Below are 20,398 nucleotides of genomic sequence, written 5' to 3' on the forward strand. Positions count from 1 at the left end.
AGATCATTGTGCACGGCTTTAGACCAGCTTCCTATGTCCCTGCTCTGTTCCTCCTGTTCTATAAGGGCTACAACACTGTTGAGAGGTTCCCAACACACTCAGTGAGGGGTCAGGATGCAAAGAGCATAGGAATATAGGAATCTGCCTAATATAGAGTCAGACCATTAGGCATGTCTAGTTCAGTATGGTCCACAGTGGCTGGAAATGGTTCTCCAGGGTTTCAGACAAGGATGTTTTCAAGCCTTACCTGGAGATGCTGGGGACTGAACCTGGGACCTTCTGTATGCAAAGTAAAAGCTATAACCATTGAGCAACAGTCCCAAAGCATATGCTTATGTATATGCTCAAGGCAGCTTCGGGATTTGTGTTTCTAAAGCACCCGCCGCCCCACTCCTCTGCTGAATGACAAACCATCACTCAAGGGAGTTTCAAAAGCAGCTGATGATGCAATATTGTGTTGGTGTGGGTGAAATGGATATAGAAGCAAAAAATCCCACTTGGCTCCCTAAAGGCCTTGGACAAACTTCCAAGTAGCTCTTTGAATCCTGTCCTGGGGCTCCAGTTCCCAGTACTGTCCAATGGATTCAGAGGTCTGCAGCTGATGGTGAGGATGCAAGGAGCTGCAGATTTGAAGGTCAAGATGAGCAGTTTGACATGCTGTGTGGCAAATGTTTTCTTTCTTTTTTAAAGAAACCCTGAGTGTCAAGCCCCTTTTGTGACAGGCCACATGGTTCAGCTGTTCAAAGAGCAAAAAGCAGGGACACAGCCAGTGCCTGTGGTGGCCGCAGTGCCATTCTTTCACCAGAAAGTTCACAGGAAATAACAACAACAACAACTATGTGGCCTTCCAAGAACATGCAACAAGGTTAAGCTGCAGAAAATATGACATCGTGAGTCCTGGCTTTAAATGTATTTTTTTAAAAAAATATGTACACAAGAAGACAGCTTTCCCTCTGTATCTGTATTGTTCTCTCTTTCTCGCTCTCAAAAAAACCACACCACAAAAACCTTTTGTCAGCAAGAGAAGATCCCACGATCCCGTTAAACAGAGCTTTCAAACACATATGTAAAATATATGAGAATGTCCTCTAGCTGTATGCATTCCTCATAGCGTAAAATATCTTAGTCACAATGCTAAGACGTGGTGTAAGTTCTGCCAATAAAATTATCCACTTAAGTACAAAGAATTGGAACGAACTGTCCTTTGGAATGCAACACTCGCTTAAGTCAGGATACAGAATAAAACTAAGATACTATTTGGGGGAAATTTAAAAGTACAATATCCTTTAAGGAGCAGACAAATAGCCTACTTCCCGCTACTTCCCCCTGCTATGTTCGCCTGCGTTTGTTTACTTGAAAACACGGAATAGTACAAACCATAGAGACACATGTAACTCATTAACTTTCCCTGGCACCTTCATCAATGCCACAATCAGGAGGTCTAGCCAGACCACAGAATGTTGGCTTTGTAGACAGTCAAAGTATGCTGCGTATGTCAAGAAATGACATCTATGAAAACATCAACGTCAGTGAGAATTAATCCCACTGTTGATATTGTAGATACTGCTTTAGAAAACACATTCGCTTCTAAAAGATCAAAATGGGAATGGTAAGGGGAAGCACCTTCCTACATAAGATAGGACTGAAGCCAAATCTTGCTTTCATTTCATGAAATGTTAGTGGGTTAAAGTGGGGTTATACTATTGATCGAACCCTATTCTGTGAGATTTGTTGTGAGTGTGCTTGTTATCTGTGTTAGCTGCTCCAACAAAACTGGCATCTCATTCCTTTCCCCATCATTTTACCCTTCTAGGCTTAAAGAAACTCTTGCTGCCTTAAAGGCCCCCAGATGTTAAACTGGTTAAATTAATTTATTATTTTTTTTAGGATACAATCCTATTTGTCAGGTGAAAGTTCCCTGTACTCAGTGGGGCTTACTTCACAGTAGAGAGGTACAGGGTTTGCACTGTAACTTGATGAATCCGTGGGAAGAGCCTTTACACCAGGGATGGCAAACCTCCTCTAGATGCTGTTCGCCTAAAACTCCCATAATTCCTATTGGCTGGGGCAGATGAGAGCTGTAGTTGAATAACATCTGAAGTGCCACAGGTTAGCCATTCCAGATTTAAATCAAAGGGTTTGAAAGATAAAATCTGGGTAGGTGGTTTGGTTCTGATATGCACTTCTTATGATCTTACTAAAACTCTGCATTTATAGGACACATTTCAAGAGTTCCAAACTTTCTGCACTCCTTTCAAACAGGTAATAGACCCATATTATTACAGTCCCCCTTTCCCCTACTGCTGAGAGACTGAGGAGGGGAGGCCTTTGGAGAAGTATGGTTCAGTGTTCAAGTTACGCAATTTTAGTCCTAATTTCCGTTATCACTGATTTATCCTATCGCTATACCTAGACCATGTGCAGCCAATTTGGAATGATATTTTTATCCTGGGTCCTTTGGTTTCCTAAACTTTAAAGTTTAGTTCCTGTTTCAAATGAAAAAAAAAAGTTCTGGTATTATTATTATTATTATATAAGGCATTGTGATAGGAAACATGTGCCGAGGGAGCAATACGCCAACTTCAAAATGTGCTGCGTCTGTGCATTCGAGGGCTGCATCTCCCTTCCTGATGGCCCAACTTCTAAAAGGTGGAAGGAGAGTGAGGAGGCTTTATGGATGAGCCTGCCCAGACGGCAAGGCTTGCTTCAGATGTTCTGGAGGTGGGATGGTAACTTCTGAAAAACGCTTCCATGTGGCGGAAGCCTTTTGCAGATACCGTAGCAGATGCAGATGGCTTTTTGTGTGGACGTGTTCAGCCACGTGCTGAGCTGCCATACTAATTCCCCACAGAAGGAGACGTCCTGGCTTGAGACGCTAGTGATCCACATGGAAAGCTGGTTGCACCAGTCATGACATTATGGTAATTATGATGCCACAGCAGGGCATGAATTGCTATTTTACTGCCGATGCGCCACACTTTCGAAATGCATGCGGAACAGTACCTTTAACCGCAAGGGTCAAAAACCAGATTTCTAGGAAAAGGTAGGGATTTCAAAATGAATGACTAAATGCAACGGAACAAGAAAATGAGCATCTTGTTTGCAATGAGGGCAAGGTACAGATTTATATGGTTTGGGGCAGTATCTACTCATGAGATCTCATTTGAAGTACGGTGTCCATTTCTGGCCAACGTAAGGCAAGAGCTGACAAGCACAACCTATGATGACTTAGACTACTCAGCCACCCAGCCTAGTAACGTGTATTCTGATTGGCAGGAGCTTGCCATGGTCTTGCTCAGAGAAGGTACATGATATCCTTTTAACTGGAGAGGCCAGAGATTGAACATGAATATGCATGCAAAGCATACGCTCTGCCACTGAGCTATATAATTCAAGGACAATCACAAGAGGGTGATGAAGAATCTCCAACAAGACAAATTGGATCAAGAAAGAGGCATCTACAGTGGTACCTTGGGTTAAGTACTTAATTCGTTCCAGAGGTCCGTACTTAACCTGAAACTGTTCTTAAGCTGAAGCACCACTTTAGCTAATGGGGCCTCCTGCTGCCGCCGTGCCGCCAGAGCACGATTTCTGTTCTCATCCTGAAGCAAAGTTCTTAATCTGAAGCACTATTTCTGGGTTAGCGGAGTCTGTAACCTGAAGCGTATGTAACCTGAAGCGTATGTAACCTGAGGTACCACTGTAGTTCCTTCAACCTAATTCTAGATGGTAAAAAGCAACGTTTGAAGCATGGCGATGGAATATGTACACCAATTCCACATAATTAAGATGTCAGCAGTAAGGGAAACATGTTTCTAGTGAGCCTGCTATAAAGCAGGAGTGGATCTGAATGACATGTTAGCACACTGTATTTTGAGCTTATATATAATCTGATTTTATTTTATTTTAAAAAAAATATTTTAAGAGATTATACCTTGCCCTTCAAAATGTAACACAGGACAGAGTATAATTGTGGGCATGTGTAGGAATTAAACCAACACATGCCCACAATTATGTGCATTGGATTCCTACTGAAATAAATGAGACTTGAGCATTACTAACTGCTGGTTGTGACATAAGGTGAATGGTTGAGCAATGGTATTTGCTTCCTGAGGAATCTGTGGACTTTCCCTGGAGTCTTTGAAGGTGAGGGAAGAGGAAAATCATTTCAGAACACAAGGAAAAGGTTATCTATCTTGCGTTCATGCATGGACTTTCGAAAGATTTCAGTGGGAAAGGATTTAAACTTCTACCCTTGGAATGACATGGACTAAACCTTGCACAATGATTGTACAGAGGCAGCATGTCAATGTTTGTGGAATTTCAGCATTTGAGCGAAAGATCCTGCTTAGTCACTGGACTCAAATTAGTCATGTAAAACAAAGATCGGGACACAGAATATGGCACTATTGGGAAATCTGTAACTTTATTTGGAGTTCTGCTCGCACCAGCATGTTATCCATCTTACTAATGTATGCAGTAAATCTGGAAGTCCTTTCCTTGTTTGCAGAAATGAAAAAAAGAAAAGAAAAATCTTTCTGAACTTCAAAGTGCTTTAGATGTGATACATGCCTGCTCTTAAGGGATCACTTTATGGCACTTCCTGTCGGATTCCATTAAAAAATTGTGCACCAGCCAACATATGAAGCTCAATTTTAAAGTAAAATGGAGAAAACAAAGACTACCGTCTTATTGCCAAGTACTACCCTCAGGTCTGCTCTGCTTATCTGTCTATACATGGATAACTTAAGTGTGCGAAAGGCTGACTGGGAACCCTTCTACCTGAACCAGCAGTTATTCTGAACCACAATCAAAACGGCATGGATCAATTACTCCTCTACAAGGAGAATGACTGTCCTGTTGGAGTGGAAAAAAGGGTACACATTGTACTTGTTGTTCTTTTCTAGTTTTTTTTTTTGGGGGGGGGAATGAAAATTATAATAAATAAATAAAATTCAGGTGCTACTATGTGACAACATCATGTACCCTTGAAAGAAACATGTAGCATTTATCACATGGAAATACAAAATTGTGAAGTTGAAGGGCATCTGACCCATTCGGCTGCAAAATTTACCTTCCGGGGCTGGGCTCTGATCCTTGAAGCATGGCCTTGAGGAAATCGCGCTTCACTTTGTTGTTTGCCTGGTCCACATGTATCACTGAAAAATGCAACAGGAAATGGCAATGGCTGCGATTACTTGCAACGAACGAAATGAACACAATTTGCTTTGCTAGTTTGGTATCCAACCACTATGAAATTTCAGTGGTATAAATTCTCACTACATGGGAACATGCCTGTATTCAAATATTCCTTCAGCCAATGTCCATGATGAACAGTTCCTGTTTATGGCTTACATGACTGTACATTACGATGCCGATTGATTCTATTTTATTTTTCTTTCATTCGGGACAACTCTGAAGGATCACAGCTGAGTTGGGGAGCACAAGTCCCCCCCCCCCCGGTTCATTGGGCTGGGAAAGCCCCCTTAACCTAGTCTTCCCCAACCTTGAGTCCTCATATGTTTTTGGACTATTACTTCCATTATCTTTTCCTGTTGGTCATGCTGGCTGGGAATGATGTTGGGTTGTAGTCCAACATCTGGAGGCCCAAGACTGGGGAAGGTTGCCTTAACCCAAGGTTTTAAGTAAGAGAGCTCATTTCAGCTGGAGCACATTGTACCAAATGTTTAAATGTACCAAAGGTCTGCTTCTGTATAAGATGTTACCATATGCATCCTTTAATGAGGGTAAGTAAATCCTTTTACTGTACTCAAATTTCTCCCCCTCACACTGAAGGGAAGGATTGTGGGATAGTTCTTAATGCCCTGCTTTGAGGAACAGAATTAAAAACCAGAATCCACTAAACTGCAAATTTTATAAATAAGAAAGTGTAGTGTAGATGAACAGAAAGTAGACATAATGCTACATAATCCAGAGAAGTATCTACTTTTAGAAAAGGAAAGCAAAATGTAGAAATACCTGTGGGATTAGAATCCTTATGTCTGAGGGCCCTTATAATGATTTTGTTGAGTCTTAAATACATTTAACTGCTCAGCTGTGCATATCACAGAGTTGGTTGAAATGTGGTAAAGAGGGGGATCCCCCCTCCATCCACATCTAATAAATATTTAATGCTTGTAGCCACAGGCTACTGCAAATACAGCAAAATCCCTATCAGCATGGACATAAAACATGGATAAATATACTCTCTGTTCAAAATGTACCGTATTTTTCGCACCATAGGACGCACTTTTCCCCCTTCAAAAATGAAGGGGGAATGTGTGTGCATCCTATGGAGCGAAGACAGCATAGCCCCGCGACCCTCTGCCGGCTGGAGAGGTGGCGCACGGCTATGGCAGGAGCCTCTATAGCCGTGCGCCACCTCTCCAGCCGGGAGAGCGTGCGCAGGGCTAAAGAAGCCCCGCTGACCCTCTCCCGGCTGGAGAGGTGACACGCAGCTATGGCAGGAGCCTCTATAGCCGCGCGCCACCTCTCCAGCTGGGAGAGTGCGCGTGGGGCTAAAGAAGCCCCCCGCGACCCTCTCCTGGCTGGAGAGGTGACATGCGGCTATGGCAGGAGCCTCTATAGCCGCACGCCTTTGCACTGCTCCCCGACCTGCTCTTTGGGGCTGGTGGTGGGCTTCCCCCGCCAGCCCCAAAGATCAGGTCGAAAGGAACCTGAAGCCTGGAGAGTGAGAGGGGTCGGTGCGCACCGACCCCTCTCGCTCTCCAGGCTTCTAAGGTAGCCGCCTGAAGGCGTCTGAACGGCACCTTGTTTTAGAGGGGGAAAACAAGAGGGGGGAAATTCTCCCCCTCTCTGTGCAGCGCCTCCTACCGCTTCGCTGAAGGGGCGCTGGGCAGAGAGGGAGAGAATTTTTTTTTCTTGTTCTCCCCCCTCTAAAACAAGGTGCGTCCTATTGTCCGGTGCGTCCTATGGTGCGAAAAATACGGTAATGAAAATTAAAATAAACTTAAAATTTTCTAGGATTACTCATAGATTTAACTGGCTCAAATTTTCAAGCCACCTTCTACAAAGCACTGGTGTTTGGTTCAAGATTTGCAGCTGGATTGTCTTTGCAGCAATTGGAAACAGTGAAACTTGAAAGGATATATACTCGCATTCATCAGAAAGTAAGTCAGTTACTATTACCTGTATTGCTCACCTATCTCCACACACACAGTGACACAAGATAACCATATATATTTTTCTGCAACAGGTGTACAGTAGGCAGTGCAATAAATAATGTACTATATCAACCATTTCCATTTGTTTATTATCTGTTTCCTGAAGCACTCTTGATGCAAGGCACTGAGTGTAAGACACTGGCTCCCACATTTGAGTTGGCTTGTCTTTGAAGACTTTCTCCAATGATCCTGTTCTGAGTGGCCCACCTTTTGAAGCAGGGCAGGTGGGTTACACTGTTGCTCCCCAGCAAGTGGTATTAGGAGAAACACTGTCCTTGAACTGCAGGGAAGCACATTGATCTAAATGTAAGGAAGCAGTTTCTAACTGCGCTATTAGAGGTGGTGTCCATTGCTGCCCTCTGACAGATTTCAGGTTCATCCTCCAAGTTTAGTCCAGATAATATTGTACTTTGTGGGGAAACAAGGCCGATCCGGGCATTGAAGTCACCTCCCAAGACAAGCCGAGGGTTGGGTGACAGAGAGTCTATACTTTCGAGTAGCTGGTCAAGTTATTCCCAATATGATCTCAGTTCCCCACAAGACTTTACTGGAGGTATGTACACGCAGATGCAATAAATATTTCTCAGGAGACTATCAGAAAGGGACAACACTAAAAAATTAGGGGTGGTCAACGAGGGACACTGTTGAATTGATACATTAAGAGAGGTTGACACCAGCACTGCCAGCCCCTCCGCTAGGCCTTCTATACTTTACAGTTTTAAGAGCTGGTTGAGTGTAACTTGTAAAACCCTGGACTTCCTAACTGTAAATATAGAACATGGAACAGGAAGCACAGGAAAGCAGTGGAAATGCCCCCCCTTTTTTGCATAGGGGGCACCTCTTTTGGGGCACAAACATAAGAAAGTGGTTCAACTAATGGGTCCAACTAGCAGAAGCCCACACAATGACTTTTGCTAGTGCAACAGGGCTTCCCACCTCATCTGCCCCAATTGGCTCAGTGGTGGCATGAGAGAAATTCTAGAATAGCACCTGGAGGGGAGATCCTTCCATCAGGCAGGCAGAAATGCTTGCACTGACAAAGCAATCTTATTAATGCTATGTTGAATTCCTCCCAAACATTTACAAGACATCTGCTGGCTATTGGACTCGCAGCTGTCCAAGGCAGCGCAGGTCAATTCTGCGTCCAGGGCAGCTGTCTACCAGCTCCATCTGGTATGCAGGCTTAGACCTACCTGCCTGTGGACTGTCTCGCCGGAGTGGTGCATGCTCTAATTATCTCCTGCTTGGACTACTGCAATGTGCTCTCTGTGGGGCTACCTTTGAAGGTGACCTGGAAACTACAACTAATCCAGAATGCGGCAGCTAGACTGTTGACTGGGAGCGGCTGCCAGGACCATATAACACCAGTCCTAAAGGATCTTCACTGACTCCCAGTACATTTCCAAGCACAATTCAAAGTGTTGGTGCTGACCTTTAAAGCCCTAAATGGCCTCGGCCAAGTATACCTGAAGGAGTGTCTCCACCCCCATCAATCAGCCCAGACACTGAGGTCCAGTGCCGAGGGTCTTTTGGCGGTTCCCTCACTGCGAGAAGCAAAGTTACAGGGCCTTCTCGGTAGTGGCGCCCACCCTGTGGAATGCCCTCCCATCAGATATCAAAGAAATAAACAACTATCTGACATTTAGAAGATATCTGAAGGCAACCCTGTTTAGGGAAGTTTTTAATAACTGATGTTTTAATGTATTTTTAGCCTTTTGTTGGAAGCTGCCCAGAGTGGCTGTGGAGACCCAGCCGGATGGGAGGGGTAGAAATAAATAATAATAATAGCAATCATCATCATCATCATCATCATCATCATCATTATTAATGTGATGGCTTATGGAACAGGGCTGGCTTAGCCTAAAAGGATCCATGCAGATTCCACCCCACTATTCCAATCCAGAACCATGCATGCATGCAGATACACAGATCAAATTCTTGTGCGTGCTAGCTTGTTTCTTAATTGCAATTCAGCTGCATGTAATGACACACTCCCTCTCAAAATGAATGGGAAAGCTTTTTGGGGAAGCAGGAGGGGACATTCTGTGCGTTCAACTGGAGTACTCAGATCTGCAACAGACTGCTGGATGGAGCACATCTCTTTTATTTATTTAAAACATTTATCGCCCACCTTTCCTAAAAATTCAATGCAGTTAAAATATATATTGAATACACAAATACAGTAAGAGCAATAAACCAAATGGTGCGGTACAAAATAGAAATACCGGGAGAATTAATCTGAGGCATTCCCTTAATTGCCTACATATCCAGTTAACTCTTTGTTTAAATTTGCCTTGTAAAAGGAATGCAAAAATAAATAAATAGCTTTTAAAATACCAGCTTGTGAAATTAGCTGTGAGAACAGAAGACATGTGAAAAGTTAACCTATGGTACGTTATGTTATGGGAACTTGTGTAACACTATTTTTAAAAGGGATAATTTGAGGAGTGGGAGAAGAGAACCTGGTGGGGGAAGAACTAACTGCCTCTTTCCATGCTTCCTAAGGAAAATCAACAATGAAAGCCGGAATGGAAGTCGGAACAGTCATGTGATCCAATTGTCATATTGCTGGCAGGTTTATGCTCACACTGTCAGAAGAGATACAGGCAGCATCTAAGAATGCCACACAGTTGTCATTTCCTGTTAATGGCCCTGGCAGTCACGACTGTGAAAGCCAGTGGCTTTTATTGCTTCGCAATGGAGGGGATTTACGGTGGTTTCTTTCTTTCGCCCAGTGAAAGTCAGTGATAGCGATAATGTATGGCAGAGCGCTTGTCCTTTCTGACAGCCCCAGTAATTTAATCCCCCTCTCCTGCCAGAACAGGCAATAAGAAAGACTTCTAGACCAGCAGAGTGGGGAAAGCTACAGCCTGACATTCATCTCTTTATATCCCAAATAAAATAATAAGAAACAAAAACCCTTCAGTCAGGTTACGAATGTGGACACCAGTTTGGAGCATCTTCCAATATCACAGGCACATACACGAAGTCACAAATTTAAGCATTAAGACAAATTTTTATGAGCTGGATTTTACAGATACTACGGGGGAAATAATTGATAAGAATGCAGTGGGCATGTCCAGTGATATTTCCCTTTTGGTCTGAAGCTACTGTCCGCATTAATTTTGTATTGGATAAATCCTTGTTATCTGCAGATGCTCATGTACTTTTAAATTATATTCATCTTGTACGGGACTTTCAGCAGAACACTAAGAGAGGGTTGTGAGAGTCCTTATGGTTGCCAAGAGATTTAAACTTTGAGCCTGGAAGGACGAAACATCCAACATATATTATGCAATGGCCCGAGGACCTTACTGCCCTTGCAACGTTTAAGCCTATTTCTTATAAATGTCAATTTTGTTTGGATATCTATCAGGACACATATCAACTTACATGTTTAAAACTGAGGTGGATGTACTGATGGCCACTGTATTATTAAGATGAGCTCTTGTTGGCTTGAGGACCAGAGATGCCAACCAAATTTTATCTTGGCCCCAGACTCCTAACCAAAAGTTGTTGGAGATAATTGAGGTGGCTAGGGAGATAGGACAGGATCTTTTCTGTGGTAGAATCTTTACTATGGAATCCATTCTCTAGAGAGGTTAAACTGGCTTCACCTTTGTTAGTTTTAACTGGGCCGTTTAAATCTTTTTGTGCTTTCAGATGAATTTAAATATAAAGGTGTTTCTCGTTCTTAATCTATAGTTTGAGCTCATGTTTTCTTTTTATAATGGAATAATATTATTATATTAATGATATATTTTATCGTTTATCAAATCCTTAAATTAGTATTAATCAGCATATTATATTATTATCATTAACATGAGCTCATGTTTTCTCTCTCTTTTCTTTTTGTTCAACTTGTTAAATAAAGCATTGTGGATACAGGATTTTGGGGGCACCAGCTATGGGTAAATGAGGGCAGACTGGGGCACAAATGAGGATGTCTCTAGTTCAAACTTTGCCTCTGCAACGAAACCATTAAGTGGCCTTAGGGAAATGACTCTCTATTGGCCTCTGTCCTGTGGGGGATAATACTGCAGAGTTATCCTACAAGGCCAAATGTTGAGTACTGTATTGCTACGACTACCCAGGCTGTTAATGGTTTTTAAGTGGTTGATTAATCTCGGGTTTTGTAGTCTTTTTAATCTGTGAGGGGTTTCTTGGTATTATGCTGGTGTTTGCTTTTATGACATTGTCAGGGAACTGACATCAGAGGGAAAGGAGGTGGTAGGGCTCCCAGAGACTGGGAGAGACTCAACAGCCAAAGCAGGGACCAGCAGGGGGAGCACGGGGTCTCTGGAGGGGAATCTCAGTAATACTGAGAGAGACGCAGCAACGCAGGCAGGAAGCAGGGGAGAGAAAGGGGTGAGAGACACTTCTAGCGAAAATAGTGGGGAGGTGTCAGAAGCAACTGCAGGGAGACCCATGCTTCGTCGGAAGCAGTCACGTCGTGAGTCCAGGAGACGTGTTTCCGTTAAGGAACTTCTTTGTTGGAGGCGTTTCCGCAAACAGCCACTGTCGGACTCCACCAGTGACTAGAGCAGACATGTCTGATGAGCTCTGTCACGCACAGAGACTTGTGGGGCCGCACAAACTCTGAAGGGGCACACTTTTAAGCACAAGCAGCTAATCAACCCCCTGACAGCAGTCCGACAGTCTTTGTACGCTGCCTGTGCAGGAGAAAGCATCATGAGCGACCCAGCAGGAGCCGGAGCAGGAGGAGCTGATCCAAGCTTGGAGGAAAGATACCGAGCATTGGAAGTCCAACTTGCGCTGCAGACGGCGAGGCTGGAGGAGAGGAGGGCGCAGGATGCTGACAAGAAGGGGAGAACCACTCAGTTCCCCAGAAAGGTACCAGGATTGGTGCAGAAGTTTGGGGGGGACCCCAAGGACTATCATGCCTTTAGGACAGAGATGCAATATGCCCTGAATGTGCAGTTTGATGAGTTCCCTGATGAGGAATCGCGAGTTGCTTTCGTAATTGGGCATCTTGAGAAGGGCGCGCGTGATTGGGTTCGGCCCCTGATGGCAACGCACAACGATATCCTAAAGGACACTATGAAATTCTTTCGTGCAATGGATATCATGTTTTCCAGTGATATTGAGGAAGGGTTGGTGCGCAGACAGCTGATGGCTTGCAAGCAGGGAAGCAGATCTGTCCGTGAGTACTGGACTGAATTTACCATGCTGATTCACAGATTGGGGTGGGATTTATCGGCAGCACCCATTCAGATGCTGTTTGAAGAAGGTCTTTCTTCAGCTGTGAAAGACGAGCTGTCCAGGAGCCCCAGGGCTGTGTCGATGGATCAGCTGACCAAGTCTGCGCTGACCATTGGAGCGCGCCAGGAGGCAAGAGCCTTGGAGAGGCGGGAAGGGAGAGGGGAACGTTGGAAGGAGTTACGCATTCCAGACATTCCTGAGCCAGCTTTCCCGCCGGCAGAGCCGATGGAAATCGGAACAGCCCGCGCGCGCGCAGTTTCAAAGCCCAGTGAGGGGGCGAAGAAGGAGGGAAAGGGAGCCCGGAAATGCTATCTCTGCCAACAGCCAGGCCACTTTGCCAGAGTCTGCCCCCAGAGGAAGGAATGGCAAGGGATGGTGGGGGCAGTGGAGGGAGGAGAGCAGGGAGAAACGGAGCAAGTAAAAGCCAACGCCTGGTTGCCGTCAGGGCACTGCAACCAGGCTCAAGAGCAGTGAAAGTGCCCGTACCAGAAGCTCCTCGACCTGCCCTAGTGATTGAAGTGTCGCTAGAGCTGCAAAATGGACACCCCCTACAAATAAAGGCGCTGTTGGATTCCGGCAGCTCTTGCAATTTTATGAGCAAGGAGTTTGCTGCTGAACATCAGATACAGACTATCCCTTTAAGCAACCCCCTGCAGGTGACCACAATCGATGGCAGGGAGCTGTTGGGAGGAGGAGTCAGCTTGCAGACCGTCCCAATGATAATGAGGGTGGCAAGGCACACAGAACTGATAGCGTTTAATGTGGCCACCTTGGGAGGCGCTCCCATTATTTTGGGAATGAGCTGGCTAGCCCTACATGATCCGCTGGTGGGCTGGCATCAAAGAGTGGTTTCCTTCGGTTCAGCACATTGCTTAGAACACTGCAGGGGGGAAAGGGGTTCAGCAGGGGCCCAAGCCACCCTGGCAGGGACTGAAGTGATGGAGAAAGGGACGGTGCCACCACAGTATGCTGATTTCAACGATGTGTTCAGCGAGAAGGAAGCTGATCAACTACCCCCGCATAGGCCCTTTGATTGCCAGATTAATCTACTCCCTGGAGCCCAGCTTCCTGTAGGCAAGCTGTATGCCATGTCAGACAGGGAGATGCAGGAGTTGAGAGCGTTCATTGACAAGAACCTGAAGAGAGGCTTCATCAGGGAGTCTAAGGCAGCGGGGGGTAGCCCAGTGTTTTTTGTGGATAAAAAAAACACGGACAAGCCGAGGCTGGTATGAGACTTTCGACAGTTAAATGCAGTGACTGAGCCTGCGGCTTTTCCCATGCCCAGGATTGATGATATTTTGACCAGGGTGCGAAAAGGAAAGATTTTTACAAAGCTGGACCTGAGGGGGGCGTACAACCTGATACGTATAAGGAAAGGGGATGAATGGAAGACCACCATGTTCACCCCTTTGGGGGCATTTGAATATCTCGTGATGCCTTTTGGATTACAAACAGGCTCCGCGTGTTTTCAAAGTTTTATGAACCACGTGCTGGGGCCTTTGCTCTACAAGAATTGCGTGGCCTTCCTAGATGACGTGTTGGTGTATTCGGAGAACGAGGAGCAACATGTGAGAGACGTCAGGGAAGTGTTGAGCAGGCTGCAAGCCAACAGACTGTGGGTGAAACTGGAGAAGTGTCAGTTTCATACCAAGGAGGTGGAATTCCTGGGGTACCGCTTGTCCGATAAGGGGTTGGCTATGGACCCCAGCAAGGTTCAAGCGGTGCTGGAATGGAAAACACCCAAGACCAAGAAGGATGTGCAGAGGTTCCTAGGGTTTGGAAACTTTTATCGTAAGTTCATCCGGAACTTCGCCCACCTGACGGCGCCCATCACGGACTGTCTTAGCGGCAAAAAGAAGTTTGTTTGGACGGGGGAGGCGGAGAGAGCGTTTGATGAACTGAAAAAGGCCTTCGCCTCTGACGAACAACTTCTACATGTGGATTTACAAAAAAAGCTGAGGGTCGAAACAGACGCGTCGGACAGAGCCATAGGGGCGGTGCTTCTTCTGCAGCCGGGGAAGGAGGGGTCAGAGTGGCGACCGTGTGCCTTCTTTTCGCGAAAACTGAACAAATCTGAGAGGAACTACACGGTGTACGACCGGGAACTTCTTGCCATTTATGAGGCCTTCCGGAGATGGAGGCATCTACTAATTGGTGCACAACAGAAGGTGCAAGTGTGCACGGACCATAAGAATCTAGAGTATTGGAGAACTGCGCGAGTGCTCAACCAACGGCAGTTGAGATGGGCTCAGGAGTTCTCCAAATTTAACTTTGAGATTTGTTACGTACCAGGCCCGGAGAACGTTAGGGCTGACGCTCTCTCACGCAAACCTGAATATTTGGAGGGAGAGGGTGCACCCGAGGAGACCCATGTCATTCCCGAGGACCGCTGGGTGTGTGGGGTGGCATTGGTGGGGGAAAGGGAGCTGGTAGAGGGAACGGTGCAGGATGAATACGCCCAGGACAAACTCAGGAGTCTCAGGAGGGAGGGAGACAAACCCGGGGGTTTTGAGGAGAGAAATGGGGCATTGTACTACAAGGGAGCGTTATACATACCTGAAGGGGAATTGAGGGAAAAGGTACTCAAGCAACTGCACGATAACCCCACAGCCGGGCATTTTGGGCAACACAAAACCATGTGGCTGGTCACCAGGGAATTCTGGTGGCCCAAGGTCAGGGAAGATGTGCGGGAATATGTGAGAGGGTGTGACAGATGCCAACGAGCCAAAGGGGAGAGGCGGGCACCGGCAGGTTTATTAGAACCACTACCCACGCCGGAGAGGCCATGGGAGGCAGTGGCAATAGATTTCATAACTGATCTGCCCAGGTCCAAAGGGAAAACAGCCATCATGGTGGTGGTAGACCTGTTAACCAAGATGGCCCACTTTATAGCCTGCTCACATGCGGTCACAGCAGAAGAAACCGCCAAATTGTTTGTGGAAAATGTGTTTAGGTTGCATGGCGCCCCCTTGAGGGTGGTTTCGGACCGAGGGAAACAATTTACTTCCAGGTTCTGGAGGAGGCTCATGGGCTTATTGCATGTAGAGGTCAATTTCTCTACTGCCCGTCATCCCGAAACCAATGGGCAGGCGGAAAGAGCCAATGGTGTCCTCCAGCAATATTTGAGGTGTTATGTTAATGACAGAGAGAATGATTGGGTGGAGAAGCTGGCGTTGGCAGAATTTGCCTACAACAATGCAGAGAACGTGTCCACGGGGATGAGCCCCTTTTTGGCCAATCACGGGTGTCATCCCCGAGCCTTCCCAGGGGGGGAGGGGGAGAACTGGAGCGTTCCAGCCGCAGAACAGTTCGTTGAAGAAATGGAAGCTATCCACCGCCAACTTCAACTTAATTTAAACCGGGCGAAGGAGGAATATAAGAGGCAGGCAGACAAAACCAGAAGGGAAGGGGAAAGCATTAGGGTGGGGGACCAGGTGTGGCTGTCCACCCAAGGGTTACCGTTTAAAGGAGGTTGTAAGAAGTTAAGACCCAGAAGACTGGGTCCATTTGAAGTCACGCAACAGGTCAACCCAGTGGCTTTCAGACTCCGGTTACCGAACCACATGAAGTTGCACCCAGTGTTCCACAGATCGTTGCTGTCACCGTATATAGGGGACAGAGAGGGGAGGGTCAATAGGGGACCAGCGATGGAGGAAAAAGAACAAAGCTACCATGTAGCGGAGATTCTCGATTCCAGGTGGAAGGGAGAGCAAGTAGAGTACTTGGTAAGGTGGGAAGGGGAACCGGAGTCGGAAAACACCTGGGTCAGGGCAGAGGATGTAGATGACGAGGTTCTGATTGAAGCCTTTCATCAGAGATTCCCTCGTAAACCCCAGCCAGTGGCGAGGTTCCGGAGGGAATACTTCGCCACCACCGACGAAGAAGAAGAGTTGGAGGGGTTCGCTGATTCCGAGGTGGAGGAGGATTCAGCGAGTCGGAACGAAGACCGATGGAGGGAGATGTTCGAGACGTCTGAAGATGAAGAGGATTCGTTTCGGGGTTTCAGCTCCTCACCGCCCAGAGGAGAGGGAGGGGGCGGGGGGGAAGGGGGCCCTGGAGGGGAGGTGGATGTCAGGGAACTGACATCAGAGGGAAAGGAGGTGGTAGGGCTCCCAGAGACTGGGAGAGACTCAACAGCCAAAGCAGGGACCAGCAGGGGGAGCACGGGGTCTCTGGAGGGGAATCTCAGTAATACTGAGAGAGACGCAGCAACGCAGGCAGGAAGCAGGGGAGAGAAAGGGGTGAGAGACACTTCTAGCGAAAATAGTGGGGAGGTGTCAGAAGCAACTGCAGGGAGACCCATGCTTCGTCGGAAGCTGTCACGTCGTGAGTCCAGGAGACGTGTTTCCGTTAAGGAACTTCTTTGTTGGAGGCGTTTCCGCAAACAGCCACTGTCGGACTCCACCAGTGACTAGAGCAGACATGTCTGATGAGCTCTGTCACGCACAGAGACTTGTGGGGCCGCACAAACTCTGAAGGGGCACACTTTTAAGCACAAGCAGCTAATCAACCCCCTGACAGACATATTGCTACTTTTTGCTCTGTGTTTTTATGACATATTTTACTTGTTTTTACAATGTATTGTTACATGCTGTTCTGTGTTAGTTTGTTTGTTTAATGTTGTAAGCTTCCTCAAGAACTATGGTTTGTACGCTGGATATAAATATTTTAAGCAGAGAAAATATTTGTGCCTGCTCCCAACAACTGTTCTCATCCAAATTCCCATAATGCTGCCACCCACTAACTTGGAATAGGGATAATATTGAGGAATCACACTGTACTGCTTAACAAAAGTCAGATGAAGAAAATTCCTTTCCTCCCCGCACATTGCACACTAAATCTTATGTGCTATACTTCTGATCTCTTCTGTGAAGTTTTACAGGCTCCTGCTTCTTTGAAAAGCAAAATGCAACAATTCTCATTTCACCAGTTTTAAAGCTTCCCGAAACACAAATGTCTAGATTAAGCACCAAAGCAAGAAGGCACAAACATGGAAAATTATAATTAAGAAAAAAAAATCTACAGGAAGCTTGGGGTTTTTTGGGGGGGCGGGACGGGGGGGGGGGAGAATGGAGCCTTATATCAGGGAGGGATCTGCTATAAGCCCTGAAAAGGTTTAATATGTAAGGACCAATGGATATTGGAGGGCATACTGAGCAAAAGATCCACTGTTGGAAGTAGCAAGTCTCCGAATACCAGTTGCTGGGAATCACAAGTGGGAGGGAGAATGCCGTAGTAGTCACACCTTGGTTCTCAAACGCCTTGGTACTCAGACGTTTTGGCTCCTGAACACTGAAAACCTGGAAGTAAGTGTTCCAGTTTTCAAACATTTTTCAGAAGCCGAACGTCCATTGTGGCTTCTGATTGAGTGCAGGAACAAGGATCCACTGTACTTGGGTCCTGCTTCTGGGCTTCTCATAGGCCACAATGAGAACGGGATGCTGATCTATGATGGGCCATTGGCCTTTTCTGGCAGGCTCTTATGTTCTTATGAGCGAGTGTGGCAAGATAACTACCACCCTTGCCCATTGCTCTCTTAGTACGTAGGAAACCAACAAACGAATGGGAAACAAGAATCATGTAAGTGTGTAGGTGGAATGCTCTATCCAAGGCTCCCCATGAAACCCCTGGAGTCTCCCTACTACTTACCCAACTGAACCTACTTATGCCAGGTCTCTCTATTTCTTATTGTCACACTCTCTATATTCAGGGAAGCATATCTCAGGCTTAATAAGATAGGAATGTGCCTTTCACCCACACAAGCACCCCACTTTGTGGTATAAAGCAACCAACCAAAGAGTAAGTCTTAAATTAAACCTAGTTTCTCATTTCTTTCAAAGCAAGGAACTATGGATACCAGCTTCAGAACAAACCAATATATTAAACCATGGTCTGAAGTTAGTTTAATAGCCTGGCTAGTTCTGAAGCTGGTAACCATAATTTTCCACTTCAGAGAAAAGAGGAAACTACGGTTAGAGTTTCCTAGTTTAACTGCAGCTCACAAAGAGGCTGTGTGACAAGGAAATAGATGGCATCTTAAGCGGGAATAAAATATTCTGAATGCAGCCAATGCATTTCAAACTATCCTATAAACTAGGATAATTTGGGCAATCAAGCAGTATTTGATTGGAAGGGATGCTGGAAAACATTGTGATGGTGTGATTGATTTTACTGGTGTCCTTATTTCTGGACCTTTCAGCATTTTGCTTTCTACAGCCATGAAGGTTAGAAAGACACTTCTCCCCAAACCTGAATGCTGACATGGTCTCAGAATAGTACAGATGTGCCAAAATCTGTTCACTGGGGATGTGCTTCTGCCCCTTGTTCTGAAACAGGTCCCAAACTTGTGTGTGTGTGTGTGTGTGTGTGTGTGTGAGAGAGAGAGAGAGAGAGAGAGAGAGAGAACTTTAAAAGAATTTTCCGTGTTGTGAACATGGAAAGTTCCTTTCCTCTATCATCCTATTCAGAATCCAAAGTGCATCTAGACATCAATTCTCTCTTACCCCCCCCTTTCTCTCGCCTTGCCTCAGGTAACTACAATTTGTCCAAATAATCAACTACTCACTCCACAGAGCCAAAGGCTTCTGATCTATATAGGTCTCATAAAAAAACTTTGGAAGATTTCATTAATCTTGCCCCTTTCTATTGTCAATTCCCAAGCAGGTTTATATACAGCCAAGATAACATTCTTTAGGCCCTCGATCATTAATCTTATTTCCAGGCCCCTTTCTTGCCTTCTCAGCATTCTCATGGCAATATTCTCTCAGCCCTATGAAATATAAATGCTATTTCCTTGTTATCAGTGTCTATCAACTGAACTTAATCTTTGTTATTTCAATTATGGTGGCCTTGTCTGGGGGAAAAAAAATCATTTTGTCAAGGTGAAATTAAGAGTCGACCCCAACGGTGTAACTATCTATTTTGAGTTAGAGGAAAGTATAAGGTCAGTTTGCTTGCATCTACAATATTTCCCCCTTAAAGTTAGAATCATCACTCGGTTGAGTTTGAAAACATGAGCATGACACTCGCCTGCTTACTACTGCTTTCCTATTTTCACCTCTAGCAGAACAAGTTATTTTAAAACTGACCCACACTGAGGCCCTATCCTGGGGCAGCCAACCTGGTGTTATTCAGATGTTGTTGGACAACAGCTCCTATCAGCCCCAGTGGCCAATGGTCAGGGATGATTAAAACTGTAGCTCATCAGCATTCAGAGAGCACCAAGCTGGCTATCCCTGCCCTACCCCAGGGATCTTATATTGAAACCAACATACGCCAACATGGTGCCCATCACACCTGGCCATAGGCCATGCTGGCTGGAGGTAACAGCAGTCATACTCCTATGAAATTGTACAGGATGTTTGGAGGAACCTAGCGGGGTATAGCTGGAGATAGCCACATGCCAGAAAGAGCAGAAGAGAGGGTCTAGTGGCAGTGGTATCTCAACCTGAGCTTGGGGCGACAAAGATACAGGGCTGGTTTGAGGACATGTCTAAGACCTGGATCAGGAGAAATACACAGGTAAGGGGGTTAAACTCAGAGTGTGGGTGTGTATATAGCGTATAGTTATGAAGTGTTCAAATTTATTTTCCCTTCCTCTGTATGACTTAACTGTCATACATCTGACATACAACTGTCATAAGGACTTAACTGTCCTTATACATCAACCTTCCCCAGTCTGACGAATTCCAGATGTTTTTGATTAGCACTCTCATCATCCCCAGGTAGCACATCTGTGGTGCTGGGGGCAGATATGAGTTGTAGTTCAAAACGTCTGGAGGGAAACAAGGTGGGGAAGGACTGCTTGGATATGGGACTGTCAGATTTACATCACTTTCAGCAGGACGTTTAACTATGAAGGAGAATAGATGTTAGATATGTCTGGCATCCCGATAGTTGAACGCTTTCCATCTTTTCCTAAATACACTTAACACAGAGCTATATATAGTTCTTTACATGGATAGATTGATCCACATAAGAAGAACCAAAAC

The 20,398-nt window shown here is 45.6% G+C and overlaps 1 protein-coding gene across 1 annotated transcript in view; it reads right to left on the reverse strand.

Moving 5' to 3' along the window:
- RPGRIP1L (RPGRIP1 like) overlaps window positions 1-20,398 on the reverse strand; it is an 85,081-nt gene that overhangs the window by 2,473 nt on the left and 62,210 nt on the right. The window contains exon 24 of the mRNA XM_082232816.1: window positions 5,075-5,159. Within this exon, the coding sequence (XP_082088942.1) occupies window positions 5,075-5,159 (85 nt within the window). The remainder of the gene's footprint in view (window positions 1-5,074; window positions 5,160-20,398) is intronic.

Source organism: Podarcis vaucheri (genome assembly GCF_965113315.1).
Source record: "Podarcis vaucheri genome assembly, chromosome: 7".
NCBI classification, from domain to species: Eukaryota; Metazoa; Chordata; class Lepidosauria; order Squamata; family Lacertidae; genus Podarcis; species Podarcis vaucheri.